The 24,385-nt window shown below is 39.1% G+C and overlaps 1 protein-coding gene across 1 annotated transcript in view; it reads right to left on the bottom strand.

The window, feature by feature from the left end:
* Positions 1–18,801: 18,801 nt before the first annotated feature.
* Positions 18,802–24,385, bottom strand: part of LOC142404915 (interleukin-5 receptor subunit alpha-like) — a 30,044-nt gene continuing 24,460 nt past the window's right edge. Inside the window, exons 9-11 of the mRNA XM_075491917.1 lie at positions 23,011–23,098; positions 21,351–21,441; positions 18,802–18,981 (exon numbers count right to left, since the gene is read on the bottom strand). Coding sequence (XP_075348032.1) covers positions 18,859–18,981; positions 21,351–21,441; positions 23,011–23,098 — 302 coding nt within the window. The 3' untranslated portion in view covers positions 18,802–18,858. The remainder of the gene's footprint in view (positions 18,982–21,350; positions 21,442–23,010; positions 23,099–24,385) is intronic.

Below are 24,385 nucleotides of genomic sequence, written 5' to 3'. Positions count from 1 at the left end.
CATCCTAGAGACACCAGCAAGACTACAGTTACCTGTGTTTCACCTTGTTAAATTACTCTAATGCTCTGTATTATGTTCCACAATGAAAAATGGAGCACAGCTTCCTTTAACTTGTTCCATCAATAAGGGATTCAGTCTTCTAAAAAAAAATAAATAAATAAAATTATTCAATTAGCAAACAAAATGCATATGAAAAACATTATTTAAACTTACATCCATTGAAATTATTAAATTATTTAAATCACCAACTGTAAAGCTTTCAGAAGTAAAAATGGTAATTTCTCCAAAGTTCCAGTTTCGTTAAATGAAAAATTAACTCATAATTGTAATAACATATTTAAGTGGTTTATAATTTAAAAATAACTGTAAGAATGTTGATGATTGGGAGGGCCAAATACATAGTCATCAATAATATCAACTATATTTAGAGAAAACTTTCCTTTTCAAAAGGTAGCCGTGCCTGGATGAAAATGCTTCAGCTTTTGCTTATTGAAAATTTTAGGCCTCTTTGAACATACATGAAGGAAAATAAGCACCATTTAGCTGGCACAGGAGGACCCAGGAGCTCTATCCCTCATGGGACTAGTTGTTCACAATCTTCTACAGACCTGATTACAGGACAGTGAGCTAAGGAAAGTAAAAATAAATAAATAAACACAAGTAAATGCACAAAAATGAAGACAATCACCATGGAAGTATTTTTAAAGGGAGAGGAAAAGGCAATTGATTTAGAAACTTATGTTGTGTCTCTGTTTTGCATTTGGGTTTCAAATGTCTTCCAAAATACACTCGTGGTTTCATGCATAATCAGTGTGACATGAAATTACAGTGACTGCTGATGCAAATGAGGTAATTGTGCATGCCAATTATGTGTTACATGCCTGTTGCATTGTTTGAATAAGCAATTACTGAATTTATAGAGACAAGCATGTTAACTAGGAATGCATATTAGGCACATAATTACCACCACTTAATTCAGAAAATCAGGCAAAGTAGAATTTAGCTGGGGGAATGGTTATGAATCTTGGCATTTTTCCTAGGCATGAAATTCTAGTTTCATTATATGAATTTCTTGCATTTATACCAGTTTATGCCCCAAAGTCATTTAGAAAATTAAACAAGCTCAGTAAAATCAGACACGTGCCTAGCTAAGCATATGAGTGGCCATTTTGATTACTTGGGCGCTCCTCAAGTTTTGTGTGAAAATCTTGTGGAAGCAGAGTTATCTGTGGAGAGCTCTTAATTTTCTACTGAACTTTGGTTGCCCCACTGGCAGATTAAGCAGTCCCACATACCATAGGGCAGAGGAGGGAGTGAAAAGCCAACACACCGAAACTGAAATTTTAGCCAGAGCGATGCCTGATGCTTTCTACCTTCAGATGCTTGGCAGCCTTAGATTGCTAGGCTGCATTTTTATGCCCGATCTGAGAACTTCTGCCAAGCGGTGCCACGACACCACCCGCACAGTGGTGATAACTCCCGGATCATCCAGAGTCTTTCAGGGTGCTTTGGCCACTAGCTGGTCTGGATGGACTCACTGGTGATTTCTAAGTCTCAAAATGGCATGCATATGTAAAAGCTCAATTCTATTACAGCATTTGCTGCAAATGAAGCCATAATATGCATTTGGCAACTTGAAAAGCAAAAGCTTGTATTTAATTGCTCCTGGTGGTGGCTTTGTCTGTAGTCCCAATGTTAATTAGGTATTGATAATTCTTAAACAGAAATGTCAATATAGAGAGAAGATCCAAACCAACTTATTTTATTAATATTTATAAGTATTCCAAGTGATAAAATCTATAATTTACTACTCTTTAAAGAACTCTCAAATGAAGGCCACCGAACTGGCAAGATAGCTCTTCCAGACACAATCTCACTTTTTTTTTTTTCCCCACTGAGGATGTATCATTCATTTTAACTGAACTGCTTACATGTGTAAGGCTATGTGTGCAAGTCATGAGGATAAGTCATATGTTTAGGAAATTGCCTGGAGGTCCTGATTATAGCTGAATTATTTGGACTAGTAGAAGTTTATATTTTACATGTTTGTAAAACCAAGAGAATATGGTGGAAAAAACTAACTCCCTGGACTATCTAACAAGGTGGAAGGATTCGGGATCAATCCTTTAGTCCCCATGGAAAGCTCAGCAGAGGAGGCATGAAGTGTATCGCCTAAGCTGTCCTCCTTTCTGCCCCAGGTGTTGACAACGTATGCTCCAGCATTTCAGCACTTGAGATTCCTGTTGTGTAATTATATTTGGAACACTGGTGGGCTCCCAAAGATGTGGAAACAATCTAGTTCTCTCTTTAACAATAAAACAAAACAAAACAAAGCAAAATAAAACAAAACCCCCAAAACACGCCACCTTCCACTCTTCTTTCCCTTCCTCTCCCCTCCCCTAGCCCCAAAGAAAAACACATTGGGTCTGACTAGCTCAAATCCTAATTTCATCTGTATGCAAATTAAAGGAAACAATGAATCACCCTGGCTTACCATGGTTTCAGAAAAGAGCAGTCATCTATTCTGAGTTTCTTCAACAGTCAATCTGTTTTATTAATTCAAGTTCATATTTGACATCAGTTCCCTCTCTTTATGACAAGGGTTAAGACCTTATCAATTCCTCCTGTGGTACATCTCTTTTCACTACAACTTTCTGATGAACGTACTTACATTAAACCCATAGCAATTGTTTGCAACCCCTGTGCAGTCTTAGGGTTGCTGCATCCACTTCAGACTTGTAAAAGGTTTGTGCGCTTAAAAGCTTCTCTGTGTTTTCTCCAGGTCTGTGAGTTGCTTTCATAAAAGACAATGTCTTTCCTGACAAGCCTTGTGTCACTCCATATTCCTGCATAGACCTAACGAAGCATTTTTAATATTAAAATGTTCCTATTAAAAATGGGAGTATGACAGAAATGATTTTTTTTCATAGGTAACTGCCTTTTTTCTTACTTTTCTTGTAGGAAAATGACAAATGAAATCTAAAAATATTTTCCTCTTTTTTGACAACATTTTACATTGGTGTGTTTTTCATAAAGACAGATTTTTTTAAAATGTGAAAGATCTGATTTCAGGTAAATCTTCTGAACACTTGTAAAGTGCCACTCTGGTAAATGTATATAGAGTATATAGGTTTTGGTTTTGTCATTTGGCAGCTGTTCCAGACTGGGTTTTGGTTAGAGAAGTTCAGGCATCTATATTTACCCAGCAGTGCTGCCTTCATAAAAATTTGCAAGGATTACACGTAAACATCTGCCTGTTGCTTGATTAAGATCTCTGGTTGGTGCTGTCTATTTATGCGTAGTCATATATTTCAATTAGTTCTAAATTGTTAAAAAGTACTATTTCAGGCAATAGAGAAAGTAGCAAAAATTGAACTGCGTAATGAAACTTACTTTTTTCAGTGTCTTGAGGTTTCACAAACCCCAGACTTCTCTTTTACATACTACCGGTTGATGCAGAATTATGTTGATTCATGTCAGTCTTGTGGTGTTTTACAACTTCTTTCATCTGTTCTTGAGTGAACCCATGTATGTAAAAGTTTATGAACATAAAATTGCAAAGGAAAGTTAACTTCACTCATTCAGTCTGGTTTGAGTTTTGAACAAAAATATCCAGCCAACTGTAACCTGAACATTTGTGTGTTTGTTTCAGCCCATGATAATAAAATTCAACCTTTTCAGAAGAAGAAAAAAGTGATGAAAATTCAACACCAGAATTTTTTTCTTATACACATTTTTTGTTTCCATTGTAATAAAAAGCGATAGCAATCCTACACATTTTTTAAAGTCTACAATGGAATTAAATATTTGTATTTTATGCCTAATGTTTTAATTATTTCAAATTTTTTTCCACATACTTTATTTAATAAGATTTCATTTCTTCTCTTTCTTTCCCATGTGGATTAGAGGTGAATTTCTAGTATAGTGGAAACTCCTAACATTTACCCACCATGATTTACTAAGAACTCCCACGTCATGTTCATCCATCTGACATTTTGAGGTGTCCCTAAGAGTGATGTTGTCTCAATACTCAACAGACAGTGCTGGACACTTTGTGAGAGCTTTTTATCCTGCCTGTCATTAGCTTAATCTAGTATACCAGAATGGGATATAATGGCCTGAGGAGAGCTTGGGTTCTTTGCAACTGTGGAAGACTTTGTAGTGGCAAAGAAAGCAGGGAGATAAATGGACATTTAATGATACTCCCTTGCACTGACCAAATGGCTACCCATCATAAAACTAGCTAAAGATGCTTCTGCTCCCTCAGGAGCCAATTTACCTGTATTTCTGGAAAATTGTATCGGAATCTCAAATTTCAGAAGGTAGTTGTTCTGTTACTGTTATTTGTGCCGCAAGCAGTACTGAAGCTTTAAAGCAGGACTTGAGGGGAGAGCTGCTCATGTGTGGAGGGGAGAGTTAAGAGACTTACTTATATACTCTGTAGATGATCTTCCTTCGGTAAAGGGGACAGAGATGTGGTTCTAGACCCTAAGATCTGGTAATTCTTTGCCTTCAGGGAAGAGGATTTTGCATCAGGAAATGTGATTCATGTCATTCATCTTTTGCTATCTGAGCTATTAATACCAAAATATTCTTGTGCCTTTTAATGACCAATTACACTGAAGATTCCCTGTTTCTAGAAGAGCAACCATACAAAAATACTCTAAAAGAGGACTGTATGATCAAAGTAGTGTGATATCTTAGGTCACTGTGTCTAGGTAAAGTTTGGATCTCTGTCTATTTTTTCACAAATACCAGTTATTTCTGGGCTGGAGGGGCACTTTTCAGCCAGGACATCTTCTTGCTTTGTTACTGTATGATCCAGCTGCAGTTATTACTGACTGCTGAGAGGACCCTTCAGTGCAAGACTAATTGGAAGTGAGGTATACACAAGATAATATTCTTAAATAGGTAAATCTGCTTAAAGGAAGAAGGGGAAAGCGAGCCTCTAGAGACAGTGTCTTGCACCAGAGCAGCTTGTTTTTTTTCTTGATAGTCCCCATTTTGTTCTCTCCGTGAGTTGTTTTAAAAAGGAAGCAGGGGCCCTTCTCAGAATTGCAGTAAATGTAATTGAATTTCAAATGTTGTTTTCAAACAAACAAACCATAGAAAAGCTGAGGATGGGGAAATATAAGCAAAGTTTTCTAAATGCCGTTTTACAGACAGACACGTGTTTTGAGTTAAGTTAAACTCATTTCTGGTAACAGTATTAACTTTGTGATGGCCATGGCCAGCAGCCGTATGGGCAATGGAGGGTGGCAGGTTTTATCAAATTAGATCTAAAGGGGAAGAACATGTATTTAGGGTCTTTTTTTTCTTAGTGTTTTTTAGAAGGCAATCTGGAAAGGGCAAGTAGAAGGTGGGAGGGCTCATAGAAAGATCATATTGTTCTGGGGCTGGAAAGGAGGACTCTTTTTTCAGGATGACCTTTTCTCTGCATTTCAGTTTAAAATGTGGTACTTGCTGGAAAATCATGCTTAAAAGTTGTATCTGCTTTCCCTGAAAATTTTCTCCTTTGACTGGGTGTTTGGGTATAACAGAGCCCCTGTGCATATGAATGTAAGCAAAGTAGTTTTTATGCTACATTGACATTTTATAGCTAGATAGTTGTATTCCATGCTTTACTTTTCTGAAATCCATTCAGCTACAGAGAATTTCAGCAATCCATGGATAGCTGCAGTGAAATAATGTTTGAGCCAACCCCTTGCCCAGTCTCAGCTACATCCTTACAATAGAAGGTGCTTCAGTGAGATGGAGTAGTCATAAAATTAAGTCTTGGAGAGCCTAAGTAAAAAGGGCTTCCTGGGATCATACGCTCACAAGAGGTTGGTATGTCACATCTCTATCAATTTGCATTGCTGATGAAAAGAACTTCTAAAGGGAGTAAATTCTATCGTGAAGTGATTTAGAAGCAATAAATACAAGTTTCCCACCTCCACTGCTCCTCCTTTGCACTGCCCCTCCCGCATATAAACCCATTTATGTCGTTTTAACTGAGTAGCTTTCAGAGCAGAAGCTTTCTTGGTTCACTTATGTGACAAGAGGAATAAAGTGGGACACCTTCACTCACCACGCAGGAAGGGTCAGCGTGAATACTCAGTGCCTTGTAACACATACATTGATTCACCTCTTTTCTGCACGAACGTAAAACACCACTATAACAGAATGCCTCAGTTTTATCTTGCTTTCCCCTGTTGTAAATTGGTGCCTTCCGTGCAAGCCTGCAAAGCAGAAGTTTTCATTTTTTCACCCCATCTATCAATTATCAACCATGAAACTATGAAAGACAAGATTTTCCTCACTCCTTCACTGAAGGAAGAAGTCCACCTTATGCTGTAAGGAAAGCTGCAGGCTGGCAGCTGTGCCGCGGACCCAGCCCGGGCTGCAGCCTGTCTCTGCCATGCCTCTCACCATGGGAAGGAAATTAAGTGTCAGTCAGGCTCACACTCTGTCCCAGTTCTGTGTTGAAATGCAAGCTTAAATTATGGATGAATAAATTCAGATTAGTAGGGATGACAAACTGGACAAATGACAAAAGCAACTAATAATTTCTGCTGAAGTCAATATAACATTAAGCAAGAGAAAAAAAGTTTAGTGACACCTAACACACAGTACTTACAGGGAAAAAACAAACAGATCAAGATAGGCCTTTTTTCTTTTTTCTCTTATCTCTGACTTTATTATCTCCTTTATCAAGCAGCAAAGCAGAGATAGCAGAACACACTGAGCAAGTTCAAAGTTTTGTTTTGAACAAAATGGATTCTCTCTGCTCCACATCCATGCTCAGGCAGCATCGTTGGACAAGCACTTTTCTTTCCAAGGAGGGAGGAAGAAGATGGAGGGGGGAGTCAAAACATGAAACGTGCCCACCAGTTGTAGATGGCACACTTCTGCATGGCATGTGTCCTCATGCACAGATAGGAGCTGCTGTAGCCGGTGCTGTGCCTGCACCCACAACCCAGAGGTAATAGCCCTGCCAGTATGGCCATTAAAAAGGGCCCCCAGAAGGTCACGTGCCTCTGCCGAAAATCATGGGTGGGTGTTCTGTAGGACATTGTTACTGTGCCAGGTTATATTCTAAACTTCTTCACTATTTTTAGGAACTTTCTACAGCCTTTTGGTGAATAGTTTCCAGGAAGAAGAAATGGGCCACACCTGCTCGTACCCCATCAAAGGTGATGAGCTTATCTACACTTCAAAGATTACATATTTTCTTCCCCTTGCCAAGAGGTGCACAAGAATTGTGCTTAATAGTTCTTGACAAATCAAGGATTACTGTATGAGATTTTTTTAATCACCTTTTGAACCCATGTGAACCATCAGCATCCACAGCTTTCCTTGGCAAAGATTTTTGCAGCTTAACAATGCATGTTGTTGGAAGAGATGTATCTGATTTGTTTAGTTGATAGCCAGTATAGTCATACTTCCCCTTAACTACCTCTGTTCCAGGCTGAAGGATCCTAGACCACCTAGTTCTTTCTCAGGTGCAAGCTATTTCACACCTTTCACCGCTGTTGTCTTTCGCTTTCTAGATTTATTTTGTTCTTTTTAGGTTGGACAACCAGACCTGCATGCAGTTTTTAAGTCAGTGATACACCCTGAATTTTTACAATGTCATTATAATATTTTCTGGTTTGCTCTTTATTACCTTCTTATTAATTCTGAACATTCTTGAGGCCAATAAATAAATAAATAAAAAGCACACCAACACACTACATAGGAAAAAAATGAGATAGACCATCAGTTTGTCTTGACAGGATGTTTGTGTTATGATCCAACAGATCAAATCGCTGCTTTATATCAAGTATCATCTAGCTTTGGCAAAAAATTGAAACAAAATAGAAACAAAACAAAACCCCAGACAACAAACCCCAGCTCGCCAGCCAAAACTAATATCTTTTAATCTTGTCTCCTATGTGATTTTTGTAATATTGAAATAACATTTGTTTCAGCAAATTTGTTATGAAATAGTTCCTGCTTGCACAATTATACTGGCTTTTTAAGACAAGGAAAATATATCTTCATCGTGATGCGATACTCAGGTGGCATCCACCTCTCCCTCCTTCAATGGATGACACTGGACTCGAAAATCAGCCTCTACTTTGCTGTGCTGAACAGCCAGGCTTTGTGCAAGAATTGTACACGCTTCCCCGTGTTTCAATGGAATAAAGAAATTCCATATACTCAGTGAGAACTTTGCTGTTAATTTCATTGGGAGCAAGATTGGTGTGCCCTCATAAAGTTTACATGATAGTTTGATTTGCATTCACCACAAGTGCAAAAATTATATTTTAATGACAGAGAAAGCTGAATACATCTTTAGGATGTGTGCAACCACAATAATGACTTGTATGCTTTTTAAAACAGTTATTTAATAAACTCTTATTATTTCCAAACAGCTCAGTGTTTATCTCACTTGGTTTCTTTGACAAATAATGTCATGCTTTTACATGCATTGTAAAACAATTGGTTTTTTTCAGAGAGCCCTTTCACTCAGCTTCACTTAAGAAAAGATCTTCTTTTACAGAGGCAAAAAAAACTTCGGCATTTTGAGTCTGTGAATTCTTTTACCCCTTATTGATTACAAAAATTTAATTTAGTCTTCAAAGTTATTATTAAGTATGAACCATACTAATAAGTTAATTTGCTGAAGTTTTCTAAGTATGTGAGACTAATATAATTGAGTTCAATAAATTTATCTAACCTCATTAAAGGTCAGATCTTATGCATGGTATATTAGCATTTTGATAATTTATCTTTTCAGAGTAGTAGTATGTCTTCAAGAACTTTGAGCCTGATTTATTAGGTAAATGAGGTTGGACTGATCATGCTGTGTGTGTGTATGGACTTATGCATCTCAGTCACCTCTTCTTTTTTCCTTTTAATCCTGCTAGCCAGCTTCAGCTAGAGTTTGACTGAAGGTAAAAGACTGATAAATATTCAGTGTTCACAAACATTAAAGAAGTAGTCATCAAGGGAGAGGGCAGAGTCTGTGTCAGGCCAATTCATTCAACCTTCACAGCCATGAAAGGATCCCCATAGGCGAAGGACGTAGAGTTCTTTTGTTACAGTGCTCATTTCTTTTACTTCAGCAGTAAAACTCCAAATTCAGCTTCATACAGCCAGTTTGTAACAAAAGACCCACATGATAATTTGGAAGGATATAATTTTTTGCTTATGGCTGTATCTCAGAGATCAAATCAGCTTAGTATCACATGCTTCATGTTCTGAGCTCTGGTTCTGAGTGAGGCAAAGACAGTACTCATGACACCAGGTCAATCTTAGGCTTCAAGCAGGTAATGAGTCCAAAACTCATCCCACTTTTCTGAACTGACTTTAGACGGAGTCATAAATGGCTATCTCAAGCAATCAGGAGGACATTTTTGGTGATGGTTATCAGGCTTGCGTCTGCTCAAAAGAAGAATTATGAAAATGACAGAACTTACAAATTAGCAGGTATATATGACCAAGACAGGGCACCTTCTAATGACAGGTCTGAAGATACAGAGCACCTGAGAGCCATTTTCTTATTCACCATTACTCTGCATTCCCCCATCTTTCCATATTCTACTTTTTAACTGCTTTCTCTTTGTGCTGCTACATCTTTGATATAGTTAATGTTTTTCCCTTATTTCTTTTCAACTAACTTTATGTGCTGAACTAGAGCTCTTGCAGAAAGAGGGAGAGTAAGAGGGAGCTCTTGCAAGTTCAGGGAGAAAAGCAGAAGGAAATAGACATCCTCAGTTGGAATAAACCATCCTTTGGAGGTGTCTGTCTTTCTCCATGGGCTGCGGAGGGGTTCTGGTTTTCTAAAAGAGGCACCTCACTTAAGTGGGATCAATCTGGGTATAGGTGTCTGCATATCGCTCCACACAAGGCAGCCTTTGTCTTGGTAGAAGGCTTGCCATACAAATATGTCTAGTTTTTATTGATTTGAGTGGCTGCCATGTCCATCATGATGGTGTGCATGTGTAAAACCACCCTGAAGTAAAGGGAACAAGAAAGGATGGCCAGGTGATCACAGCAGGAAGACAGGTACATAGATGAGGAACTAATTCACTGCTGTTTCTTCCCATCACCACGAAAAAAAGTACTAAAGCCCTGATGTGAGATCAAACAAACTAAATAATATAAAAAAGACCCAAATGCAGTGATCGTCTAGACATCAAAGGGGCTGGTTCTCCAGTCCCCTCACCTTCTGCAGTGACCTATGCTCGGGCAGGATGAGTGAAGAGTGGGTAGAAATGCAACAGCTCTCACAGGGTAGCCCTGCACGTGGTTGTATTCTGCCTCACAAAGTACAGAACAGTGAAAAATCCAGCTCTCTTCTTTTAGCCTGAAAGCAGTTACCTGCCTCTTCTGACAACACATCCTCGGTGGTCCTTCATCCTGTGGACTGACACACGGAGACTGCTGCACTAACCCAACCTTTGGTAACCCACGATCAGATAGTTGAGAGCAGCATAAGCTCAGCATCCTGGGATCTCACAGGCTGGCTGAAAAAAAAGTGTATGTTGTGGGGTCAGCATGTCATAAAAGACATTCCTCCTCAGAGTCTTACAGCAGACATGCAGTAATTTTAAATGTATGTGTAAAAGAGTAGAGATCAGAATTGTAAAATACATTTCTTCATACACTCTAGAGTAAGTTTCCATTTGAGCTATTCCAGTGGCAATGTCTTAAAAGTAGTTGAGTGTTTGAAATGATACACATGTACGGATCCAGGAAAGAATGACAGTCTGAACATGTTTCAAGAATAGGTAACAGATTTTTGGAGGATTATTGAGATTTTTGAAACAAAATGTAGCTGAAGACAATAATAAAAAACTCTGTAACTACAAAGCCAAATTTCAGACACTGGTTAGACAACTCAGGGGATATATGTGCCCTGACACCTAACAGATCTATGAGCATTTGAGACAGGTCCATGATGCAATCCGAAGGGAAAGCTGGGAGCCCAAGTCACACAGTGGAGAGGCAGCAGGATGCTACCCTACATATCCACACTGGGAGCTCAGTGAGGACATATTAGTTTGGGTCCTGAGGCATTGTGGGTCCTGAGGTCTGTAGTCATGCAGCTCCTCTTGTATATCATTATTCTGTGGAGACAGCTCAGGTATCTGTATCTCTTGTGGCACCAGATCACTAAAAGCCTGATCCACAAAACTGAAGACCCTCAGTGCAGAGCTGCCTGAGAAGCCTGACTTGGGAAGTCTGGCGACTCTTGCTGCAGCTCACCACCAGTCAACTGGCCTCTTTGCTGGAGAACTGGCACAAGGAGCAATACTCAAACTGTATTGTCAACATAAGCATTTTGCTTAAACAGCCCTCGGTTGTCACAAGAGCTTGGCTGCAGGCATAAATTTCTGTATGGCAATGATGCCCTGTGAGGAGCAACCGCCAAAAGTCAGAAAAACAAGAGGGGCCCATAACTTCTTGAAGTGCGGTAGCATGACCCCTTGTCAGTGTCCTAACTTAGCTAGGAGGAAATGCAGAAGAGAAGAGTGTTGCTTGAACTCCTGTTTTTTCAACCTAGCTGATGGGTGTCCTTCCTTTTGAAACATATGTTTTTACAAACGCTCCAGAAGCTGGAGTAGCAAGGGTGGTTTACCGGAGGAATTTACTAGTCACCTGTAGCATTAGACAACAGATTAACAAGGATTTTACAGAGACAGTATGAATACTCACCACGGTGTGTGCAAGGGTCTTTCTACAGAAGGGTTTTCTCCACATTCCCTGGCTCTGGGATCTCTGTGGCTGCTAAACAGCCCTGTGGAATAATTGCTGCAGCTGGCTTTGGTATTACTGCAGTTATTATTTAACGTGTACATTATTGTACATGCTCCCTTTAAAAGTTTTTGCTGCCAAAGACACATGTGCTATGGCTTAAGAGTTTGTTTCTGTGAGGTGACTGACTGACACCTAGTGTTTAAAATCTATTCACACAAAAAAAATTGTACATAAAAACAACCAAAAAGGGCAATTTTTAGTGCAAAGAGCTCCCAGTTGTTTCAAAGTACCACCCCATCAGCAATGCTCCAGGTCAAGGGCTGAGGTGCCCCAGAAAAATAGCATTTACAGAGATCACAGGATATACTGGGTTATTAAATCAATAATCACCATGGCCTGATAATCACCATGTTTTCACTAACTTAATTGTCTGAAGTGTGCTGCCTCTACCCCAAGCCTTCCTGTGCCATTACAACTAACCCATGGCTCTAGAGCTGGGAGGGAAGTGAGTTGTCACTCACCAGTGGGGTGGCCCTGGCACCTCTGTGCTCCCGCAAAGCCCAGCAGTGCCCCAGTTCCCACTGCTGGGAAAGTGGTTCCTCACCATGTTTAGTACATGCTAGGAATATGGCAGGAGGTGAACAACATAAATTCCCCAAACAGGTTATCTTGAAGCCTCTTAATTTCAAATTACCAGGACTAACAACTGCTCACCAGGCACAGAAGAGCCTTTCCCTTTAACATTCACTGTCTTCTAGCTAAAGGAATCCAAACTATACGCTACATATGGGACAAGTATTCTGTTATTTTATTCTTTATTAGCTTTCATGAAGAAATAAATTGAGAGATGTAAGGATGCGAGTAATTTACAGTTTTTATATAACCTTGAATACCTCATACTTCACAGACTCTTCAGTCAAGTAGGGCAGGTTTACAATGCATCAAAGCTGACTACATTCACAATATAATGAATACATTTCAATGTAGATTCTCCTCAGCCTGCTGAAAGTGGGCACAATTTTGCTTGTGTCCATCTCTTTCTATTGTTGCCAGATGTTGGAACATCTATGGTATATGCATCACTATTTCTTTTTATTAAATGTCCAAGAGGGATCAGGGATAAAGCTTTCCCATCCTGTGTGTTTTAAATAAAACATTTTGTTCTATAAAACCCTTGAATCTGTGATTCAAGATGCTACTGAAATTATGTAAGTGGCTAAATGCCCTCTCCATACTGTCACTGGAAGTCCAGGCTAATAAAGTTTCCCCACATTAACACAGTGAAGATGAACTGGGTGACCTTATGAAGCCACCCACTTCTGAGGTTTTCTGGGTTTAGATGTTAAGTGAGCAGCATGCCTTGCTGTTCTCTTGAAGACAGAGGTCATACACTTGTTTTCAACATTAGCAGTGAACCCATTAGTCCCTCAGTTGGGAAAAATATACGATGCCTCAGGAGTTCCTCCAACTGCTCTAAAAATATGGGTTTAGTTGATCAGTCGAAAGGCTGACCTAGACCAGTGATCCATTTTCTCTCTAATAGTGCCAGTAGCATGTGCCTAGGAGAAACAATAACAAGAGGGCAGATGTATTCTCCCTGTGCCTTGCAATTTATGAGTGGGGGATCACATGAGACAAAAGAGTTGACTTTGTATCTAGCAAGTCTTTGATAGATGTTTTTTCATGGCTTTGTCCGGTTTTTTTTTTTTGAACTGATGTACATTTTCAACATCCTGTGGCAAGCAGCTCTATAGTTTAAAAATTAGAAAAAGCTTTCCCCACATAGTAGCCTTTCACACAAAATCAAAGGTGAAATGAGAATCTGTTAGCTATTGTGATCTAGAATATTTACATAATTACCACATTTCTCATTTTCTCCATTGGTCAAAAAAACAAATGACAGCCAGAAGCCAAAAGAAGCTTTAAAATACAATTACTTTTCATCTATGTGAATGCAAAGTGGCAGCTTGCTAGATCCAAACTAATTTTGTGAGGTAATGAAAATATAATAATATTATTGCATGGTCTGGAATACTAATTCTTTATTTCTTTCCCTCCACTTCCATTTCTTCTTTCCTTCTTTGTTAATGTCTTGCTTTGCCTAGGTATTATACATGTATTTTTTTATGCTTAAGTGTTTTGGATTTACTGCAGCTAGATAAGTATGACTGTGGGTTTTTAGGAGCTTTTACAAAATTAGAGGATGATAAAAGGAAAGCTAAGTAAAGCTGTGGTAGTTTTGACTCAAAAGTGTTGACTGCTTCGCTGGGTCTGTGTCACTCCAAATGTTTTCCTGAACTAAATACCAAAATCATATTCTCTATTTGTCCAATGGTTAGGGGTTTGATCACCTGCCAGGTTTCAGGAGAACCGAAAGCATGGTGACAGGCTTTACATGCAATTAACATTCAAAGCTGTGACCTGGATTTTTTCTGAGATTACCGAAAATATGCTGACATGAGTATATTCTGATGAGATTCAGTAATACAACTCTTAGTGCAACCCAGTGCTGCATGAGCCACCAAAGCATTTTTATCTTCTCAACGTCATCTTTATCTTTAGAGTTACTCTGTAGGGGCCATCTGGTTCCTTTAGATATAAGTAGATCAAATTGTACCAGTCAGCTAGCATTGGCTATTCAAATGCCAGCAGATAATGTATATAGCTGTAATGCAGAAATACAGGCAGTATGCTAACACAACATGCACCATACACTTGGCCCTGATGAATGTTCGTGCTTTTTTCCATACAGGCAGCATTTCCTTGACCATGTTCCTTACACATGCATACACACACCCCCCCACTCGCGCGCTCTTTCTTTATCTGTTTGATACATTTCACTTTGGTGAAACTTATAACGGTATACAATTATGTGTAAGTTAGATGCTTGCGTCCTCCAGCCTCTCCACTTGACAGTGATGTTGTGGTTTAGCTCCAGTCGGCAATTCAGTACCACGCAGCCGCCCGCTCACCCTCCCCTCCCTGGTGGGATGGGGGAGAGAATCGGAAGAGCATAAGTAAGAGAACTCGAGGGTTGAGATAAAAACAGTTTAATAATTGGAACAACAAAAAATAGTAATAATAAAAATAAATTGTACTGAGAAGGAAAACAACAAGAGAGTGAGAGACGAACAAAACCCGGGGAAAAAAACAGTGATACAACAGTGATACCCACCGACCGATGCCCAGCCAGTCCCCAAGCTGCGATCACTGCTCCCCGGCCAACTCCCCCGAGTTTATATACTGAGCATGACGCCATAGGGTATGGAATAGCCCTTCGGCCAGTTGGGTCAGCTGTCCTGGCTGTGCCCCCTCCCAGCTTCTTGTGCACCTGGCAGAGCATGGGAAGCTGAAAAGTCCTTGACTAGTGCAAACATTACTTAGCAACAACTAAAACGTCAGTGTGTTATCAATACTATTCTCATACTAAAATCCAAAACACAGCGCTATACCAGCTACTAGGAAGAAAATTAACTCTATCCCAGCTGAAACCAGGACAAGTGAAAAGAATAAAATTGTGAACTCAGACTTCAGCCTAAATACTGTGGGCCAAGCTTCTCTGCCCTTGCTCTTGATCAAGGCTGTTTCTGATCAAAACTGCTGTCGTTGGCTTAATAATGTTGGTCTGAAACATAATGCGATATGAACTGTGACTTCTTTAACTGTGCTGGAAAAGCCCCCAGAGGCAAAGGCTATGCCTGCCAAGCTGTTCTTTGGCCAAAGTATATCCTTTCACCTGGGTAGGGAGAGCCAGAATAACTAGGTCAAAAAAAGTATGTTTTGCCAATGTAGGCATGTAATCTGAGTCTGATCATTTAGGGTCTAATGAGAAAGAGATGGGCATCTTCAGAGGGGAGAGTCATCCTGCCTTGGACTCCTGTTTTAGGTTGGAACAAAGTGTTCACTGGAGGTCTTCTCTCAGTATCCCAGGTCTCTGGCCAGTTATGTTTGATTACACACCCAGCTTTGAGGCGGCTAAAATTAGGAGAGGTGGATCCTGTCCCTAGTGAAGGCCAGGTCTTCAAGGTAGAGAGGAAGGTGCACTGCTTTAGTTATAACAGCGCACTTAAAGCAGCAGACCTGCCCTGAGTTAAACCAGTTTGAAAACTTGAGCAATATTTCTTATTAAAAGCAGGTTGTTTGTACGGTAGGTGGCAGCAATGGACAACCTGACCAGCCTTCGTGCAGGGTCCCAATTCTGGAGGTTGCTTTGCTGATTCCCTTCATCCTCTTGCAATTATCCTCCTTTTGAAGCAAAGGGAAGGGGCTGTTGTGCCTTCAGAAGCTACAGTAAAGTACGCCTGATATCTACATAGTCACTGATGTTCAGGAAGAAACACAAATGTTGGATAATACCCCTAGCCCTAAGACCCTGTGTGCTTGGCAGAAGTGGGAACTTGGAGTTGGAAGCATAAAAATAGCTAGTCATGGTATATCACAGGGCTTTATGATCCAGACAAAGGGATTTCAACTCCAGAGCCCTCTGCATGTGCATAAGTGCAGAGGAAGAGCAATCTCTCTGTGTGCAATGCACTGCCCAGTGTCTCATCAAATTGTGCCACTTGAATACCAGAAGGTGAAATCATATTCACAGGAGCTTCATTCACAGGTAAGGTGAAGGCAAGTGCTTCATTCACAGGAGCAAGCCAGCTGAGCTGAGTAAGATTTTTGTATATACTTAAGTGTTTATTGCCATACTGAGGATGGTACAGTTTTGCTTTCAGATAATTATATTACTTCATGTATATATTGCACATTAATCCACTATTGGAGAATAGGTCTAGGACAGGTTTAGAATAATATTCTTATTTTAAGGAAAATGATTCCATTCTGTAAACAAATTGGTCAAGTGTTTCTCAGAAAGGTACAGATACTGATTTTTTTACTATCAAGTTTGCTCTTTAGGATTAATTTTCCATACCACTGATATTACAATATTTTGGTTTATGTGGTGTGTCTCTAGAGGTTGCCATGTGCCTGTGGGCAAACTGTGTGTGTTGACCAAAACCAAGGCCTCTTGTAAGCAAAGCAATTTTAATCTAAAAAAATTATTCTATTTTCAGATAAAATAGTAAAATTACTTTAATCTATAGGTTCTCTGTCTTATTTTAAATCCTGGCACTGGTTGTGGGCTTCAAGTGCTGCAAGCCAAAACTATATAAAATATACATATATAAAATATATTTTAAGGAACGATATAATATTCACTGTGGCCTGATTTCACTATATGAAATCTGGATTCCAGATGTGTTTGGCCAATGTGTGGTACTTCTCTACCCCACTTAGCTCACATATGTTCTGATTCTTTCATCGTATCCATTCTATATCCTCACCAAAAAAGGAATCTGTAAGTTCATGACACTTGTTTTCTAAATGCCTCCTGTAATGATTTTTAACTGAAGTAGTAATTCTTCCCCCCCTTCTTGAGAAAACATGTCTGGACCGTGGCTGATGGGACAAACTAGCTTGTCTATCCACAGAGACGGTGTCTGACCATCCAAGAGAAAAATGAGTATGTTGATTGCTGGTTTTCCCATCTGCACTCAAGACAGAGAAGGAGACATTACAGGAGTCATCATTACTGAAACTTGATTCAGTACCTGATATCTACCATTCAAATTCTCCCTGAGGATTTGCGTAAGCATCAGGCTGACAGGTACAGGGGGGAAGAGCACTGATGTTCAAAGGTAAGGCCACGATTTTTACCTTCTGTAAGAAATACAATGCAACAAGAAGGGTAACAGTACCTAGTAAAGTTGATTATTTTTTCCTGAAGGTCTTATAGCAAACAAAGTCAATGATAGTCCTTTTGTAGCTCAGGCATTTCCAGCTTGGGCTCTTGAGATGTTACCAGCCATTCTTAGTATTAAAGGAGAAAGAGTGCAGTCTTCTCCAGTGTGGTGAGGGAGGCATTTTACCAAAAAAAAAGCATATTCAGGTGAATCAAAACTCTAAACAGAAATATATCTTATAACCTGAATGTTTCAAAAAAACACAGACAAAAGTTTTATATTGTCCCCTACAATAATACAAAAGATGTTATTTCAAGTGTAATCAAATATTTCCTTCAACCAATATTATTTTGAACATGGAGAAATTTTACCAGAAATGAAAGGAAGAATCTTTTGGTAGCTTCCAAGCCTTCCAGAAAATTAGGTCTATCATTTATTTGTATTTCCTGCCTACAAAAAAAGTCTACAGAAATGTCTTACTTGCAAAATCAAGGCCCTGTGTTCCTTCTCTTGTAGTCAAATAAATATTGTCTCAACTAAGAGTTAAAATAGTCTGCTCTGGTTGTGTACTTCAGAATGAACTGCCATGGCTCACCACCTCATGGAAACAGAAAGAAAGATTTCTTTAAAAGGACAGGAAAAAATAAATATTCTGAACATTAACTTCTCTGAGTTATACTTATTTAAACAATCGCAATAGAGCCGAAAACTTTGTTTTCTTTACCTTGTCTAAAGTTTTCTCCTTTTACTCACTGCAAAGGAATAAGCCCATCACATGGAAAGACCTTATGTCTTCACACATGACTCTTCTTTCTTGTTGATATCTGCTTACACAATGCAGTGCCTCAAAAAGTGATTTTTTTCTTGAGCTTTAGCGAACCCTTGTGAGCTTCTGTTGCTGTTTCCAGAAACATTAATTGCTTCCACCATTTCTCATGACCAATCAGATGTTGAATAGCTAGAATGAGATTTGTATGAACAACCAGTCTTCAAAGGCATTGATCTATCAGACAGTACTTGGAAGCTATTGCAGCATTATGAAACGTTAACTCTAATTCTGTTTTAACCCAAGTGGACCTCAATATTAGATCATATTGTCTGAGGTGCTGTAATTTTACTGGGCTGAAGATCAGTAGTAGTTAGAGACAAACTACTCAGTAGTAGTTAGAGACAGTAGTAGTTAGAGTACTAACTACAGTAGTAGTTAGAGACAAGGTACTGCTTCGCCTTTGTAATCCGAAGCTCGTTTTAAGAGTTGCACAATGTCAGAGCTCAAAATATTTCAAATTATTGGGCTCAGAAAAACTCCAGTATCAGCCATTCTTAGATCTGTCAGAATATTGTCCACCTCACAGAAAGGTAACTCTTGCATGCAGATAAAAAATGTGTATCGTCCCTACAGGTCTTCTAATCCAGATTCCTTCAAACATTTCTGTTGTTGAATGTTCTCATCTCCATTCTCTTCTAGTATTCCCATAGTAACCTCTGAGTGCATCTCCATTTGCATTGATATTTGTTTCTGTGGGATAAAAATTAAATTATGCACAACATCTGCATTCAGTGGTATTACAAATTCTGAATATTTTTACAAGCATGCTACTTATTTGGTGTATCTGGGATTAGTACAGATTACTTACTCTGTCAAGTAACTGGAATACAAAGATCATAGGAGTTACTCTCTCAATCTAAAAGTTGCTCACAGGCAAATTTTCTTATTTGTTCTGAGCCCTAATTTTGTTGCTTGTCACCCTCCAGGATGATATGACTATGTAAGTAAGGTTTATGTCAAAGTCACAGTCTAGCTTTCAGGGGTTATATTTATTTGTTGGATAAAACAGATTATCTCAGCACCATTCTCCACAGTTTTCTTAACTCTTACATTATGTCCAAAGCCAATGCCTTTGCTATTTCAGGTGTCAGCAATATTTGAGATACTGATATGTTCCATATGTTTTATTCAATTTATCTTTCCTAGAAGTGCCATCAACAGTCATCTCAGCCACTTGTTGTAATCATCTAGACAGGAATTACACAGCTATGCTGAGGTCTTCCTGTCAAAGGTATATTCAGTGTTTGTAGAAGTTTGGGGACAGAAATCTCTTCTTTCTCTGTTAGTGATATTAAATATATTTTTGTGGTGATCATTGATTGCTGTGATTTTTTATTTATTTATTGAATACAAAGACCCCTAAATAGCAGTGTATGCAGTTCTAGGGTGGAGAGAGATACAGAATATAAGTTTGATGGTGATGATTTTATCTTTACATTCTGCCAGTCCATATGTGGTAGCCACAAGGGGTACTATTAGTTAATTTGCACACCATTACCAGTGAAAAGGGTGCCAAAGGATTTTTGCACAGAAAAAGTGGTAAATGTGGCACCTTTTGGGTCAAATTTGGTCAAATAATTTTGGCCAGAAGTGTCATAGAAATGACTTTGAATCTTGAGAATAAGAAACTTGGCTTCAGCCCAGTTCTGGAGCTCTTGGGCTTTTCTTTTCTGAGAAGACGACTGTAAAGAAGAAGAGGAGCACAGACTGCTCTTGAGAGCCAACCCAAGGCTTGTGGAAAGTTCAAAACATTTCAATCTTGTCATTTGTAATATGATTCTATAGCATATGCATATCAGGTTTTCCATAAATTCATCTTTGAGAAGATAAAATAAAACAAAACGAAACAACCCACACCTCTTGCTTCACAATTCAAATTGTGATTCATGAATTGAGATGGTCCATGGTTTCTGTCACAGTTTGCAATCATGTAGGTATATTTATACAAAAAAACAAAACACAATATTGGAAGGCATTTTCCCCTGGGACAGAAGATGGCATAACAGCTCACATTGGCAATTGTTAGTTACATTGCTGAATGCACTACTAGAAGACATTTCAATATTGCAGTGTTAGTACCATAATAAAGTAGGACAGAGTAAAATTAATGGAAATCCTGCAGAGGCTCTGAACAAATGTTTTGAGTACATAGGGTGGAGAAAATCCTCATTACAGTTTTCTATTTCAGTGATGTTTCCCCCCAAAAAAACATAGTTTGGGCACACTTGCACCTTCTCGTCATGTGTTGCAGGAGAACCAGGTAAGAGGCAATCTTACCATGCCTCCTAGAGCACAGTCCACTCTGTAGCTTCACCAGAGTTATAGGGATCTAGACCACTGCCTGACTAGCACATTTTTTCCTCTCACACGATGACAGACAGTAATAAGAAGCATTGAATGTGCCAGCCAAGGAGCTCCGTTAATGATAGGCACAAAAAATATTGCCAATATTTATTTTCTGTTTCACCCAGTTGACTAAAGACTTGTAATTTGCCATGAGATAAGCTAATACCTGAACTTACAGCACATCAGCTCTTCTAAAGTAAACCCCTCTGTACACAGTTTTATCCCACAGCGGGTGCACAGTTGGGGCAGGTTGTGTTGTGTGCATTGTGGAGCCTCTTATTTGCCATAAGAATGTGCACATTTATTACAACATAGCCGATGACTTGCAGATCTCCACAAAAACGTTCCCTTTGATAACTTACCCACATGTTTATACATGTAATATCCCATAACTGACTATTCTGCAGGGAGTCAGGGTGATCGCTCCTTAAAATTTTGGCCCATTGAGTGTGGATATGCTGAAACACTTCGAGGCACACTTGAGATAATACTCCCCTGAGGATTTTCTCCATTCTGTCTACCGAGATCATTGTCCTGTAACCTCCACAAGCTTTCTGTTCTCTTCTGGCTTCACTACAAACATTGCGCATGCCTTTTTCCCTAGTTTGTCTTAAAAATGACCTGCTGCTCTAAACGTAACATTGTACCGTTCCGATCGCAAGTAATATCATACATGTCAATGTAGTGAGAGAAAAAAGACAGACACACTCTACCTGGTGGTGAGTCTCATCTGCACCTAGCCAAGTTTTTATTTTATCTGAAGGATGTGGAACAGGCATGGTTATAACTTCCAGGCATCTATACCTACAAGAGAGTGACACAGACAACGCTGCTCTTAAATTTCTGCAGGAACAGATCAGTCAATAATGCTTTGTAATAGGTACACCAATTAGACAGGCAACTACCATTTCTAAAGCCATTCTACCCTTTTTTGTTTCACCGCAGACATTTTTCTCAACATTTTTCCCAGCTCTTCTTCAGCCTGACTGGTTTTTAGCGTGCTAGAGATTTAAGACCTGTATGGATATGCACAAACATATGATTTCCAAGCAAAGCGAGAGCTTGTGGCATGCTACTATGTCTATAGCTAAAAAATTACTCCTACATTTTCTTTTCATAATTAAAAATATTACCTATAAAGTGAGATAATCAAAGAAAGAAACATCGGATGGCAGGGAGCAGGCATAGCATCGGAAACATCTTTTAACTCATTTGCTGAGGTCTAGCAGAATTTGGGTTTGAGAGTAAGTGGTGTCTGCACAGAACCATGAAAACATTTTGTTTCATCACAAAGGATTATCTGTTGGTTTTGAGTACCACGTAAATTTTCCACCCAAAAGATCTACCAGCTGAATTGCTCTCTTGAGGCCAGACTCACTCCTCATTATTTGACCAGAATATTGTTTTATGTTTAGATGCAGATGGCTTTCAATTACATGTTTTGTTTGCCCTAGGGGGAACTTTCTATTCTGTATTTTTATATTAGCTCTTTCATGTCTATAGTTCCTTGAGTCTTTGTTTACTGAAAGAAGATAAAGCACATGATAACTTCTTTTATCCTAATCAGGACTAATATTTAGTAATTAATTAAATAATCCATTTACTTTTAACAGAGGTTCCATTTATCTACTGCACCTTCCAAATATGAAGGCATCTTGAGTTACCATCCTACCCTGAACAAGTTTATTTTTCAGTTCAAGAAAGCCTTCTCTGCCATGTCAATAGGAAAGCTATGTAGCCAGGCAGAAAAGTAGTGGCATGGAGGCAGCTGGCTGCATTAATTGTTGGTGGGTGTAGGACCACTACTATTACTTTGCTGTACTAATAGTAAAGCAAAGCAAATTCCTTCCATCAGCCTGACTTTCCTTTTTTATTTATTTCTTGTAAACTGTCCAGCTTAGAGTAAAAGACTACTTTCGGTAATACCCATGGATTATGAAATGAAATTGAGCAGCATGGAAATGAAGTTCATCTTTGGCATTATTAATGTTGGTGGCCCTGAATGCAGAACCTGCAACAGCATGGGGCAAAGTCACACTGAGGGTAAAGAGGCAGCAGTGAAAGTAAGTTGAAAAAATGTTATTTATAGTGGCAGAAAGACAACTGAGAGTAGGGTGTAAGACTGGAGCTCCAGGTACTGTGATGGGAGCTGTGAGATGACAGTGATAGGGCTCAGTATCTTACACTAGGTCTTAACACCTAGCACTCCTTTGTTAGAACAATAGTCAGAAATGCACAACTAAATGCTTCTTGTAAACATAATCTGTCTGAGAAGATCTGTGTTTGACTTTGATCCATTGTATGGTTTGTTTACCCTCACCCTGACCTCTCTTCCACCAGAAATTTATACTACGTTCCAGAAATGTACATTACCTCCTACATGCACATATCAGCAAACCTCCAAAGAAAATCAGGAGACAAAACAACGTGAGGCTTAGCAGCATGATGTCCACTGTCTTTTCTTAAAAAGAAGAGGGAAAGGTAATGTTAATAATGTGGGAAAGGGTAGTTCACAAATGGATTAATTATATATTGACACATAAATATTGCACCATTCCTGAACTGCTACAGATTTAAAGAAACATTTCCTGGAACTTTTTAGGGGAAACAGGGGCTTCTGACTGTTCCTTCCTCCTCCTTTTAGCCCTCAGCCTTGCTGCTGCTTCGATTCAGCACTTCCTCTGGCTTCCTCTACTCCAGCAGACTCCATCTCCTCTTTTCCCTGGATTTCTGCTCTCACATTCTGGGCATGGCCTGTCCTGCCACTGGATACTTCCATCCAGCCTTGATTCCTCTGGATATTGGACCCCGCTGTCCATCCGCTATTGACACACCTCCGCTCCCCAGCTGTTTTTGGATTCCTGCTGTTGCCACCTCCCATCTCCACGCACCATGAGCTCCCTGCCGCTGCCTCCTCACTCCTTCACAGCTGTAACTGGTTTAAGGCAAAATGAAAATAAAAGCTTTTTGTCAAACAAAATATTCGCTTTGACTCAAGAAGCAACATTTGGTTTTCATTATATTTACCTTTTTTAAGCCTGCTAGGAATAGTCCTAAAGAAATGCCAGCAATATATATTTATACTGTCCAACAAATACTACTGCTCTGTACCTTGCATTCCTTCCTCAAAAATACCCCAAATACCAAAAAGCAATGTCTTTAGTTGACTCAAAAATGTATTTTTGGCAAATTTTATTTTTTGTTTAATACCTAGCTTGAAAACAACAACTAGTTTGGACTGCTTTGAACTAAGTACTTTGAAGAAAAACAGGCAGAAACAGCTCTTAAAATGTTAATAGTCTGAGGCCAGTTTTACGCAGTGGTTTTAGGATCAATCTAGATCAAAATCAAAGAACAAAAGAATTGTACAAAAGTTCCTATTTTGAACCCATCTGTAGTTTAAACCAAGGATATTATGGATTTCCACAAATTTGATATGAAACAAAGGAAAAACTCACAAACCTCTGGGCAGAACTCTGTATAAGAATAATTTTTATGTACTACTATCATGCGAAACTATTCTTTATTCACTTTAAGATGAAAAGGGAGTTTTTCCCTTGTCTTTTGAGATGAGGGCTTGGAAAATATATACTGAACAATCTCAGGACTGTGTAGTAGAAATTGTTTTGTTTGAAGTAATTGTTCTGCATCGTTCTGCTAACCCCGTATCACGTACACACCCAAGAGAAGAGGAAGCAGTGGTCTTTACATCAGCGAAACCACAAAGATGTTTGGTTCTCTTACTTTC

This window comes from Mycteria americana, chromosome 1 (assembly GCF_035582795.1).
Source record: "Mycteria americana isolate JAX WOST 10 ecotype Jacksonville Zoo and Gardens chromosome 1, USCA_MyAme_1.0, whole genome shotgun sequence".
NCBI classification, from domain to species: Eukaryota; Metazoa; Chordata; class Aves; order Ciconiiformes; family Ciconiidae; genus Mycteria; species Mycteria americana.
The sequence above is the reverse complement of the archived record's forward strand: the minus strand, read 5'-3'. Positions and strand labels throughout refer to the sequence as shown.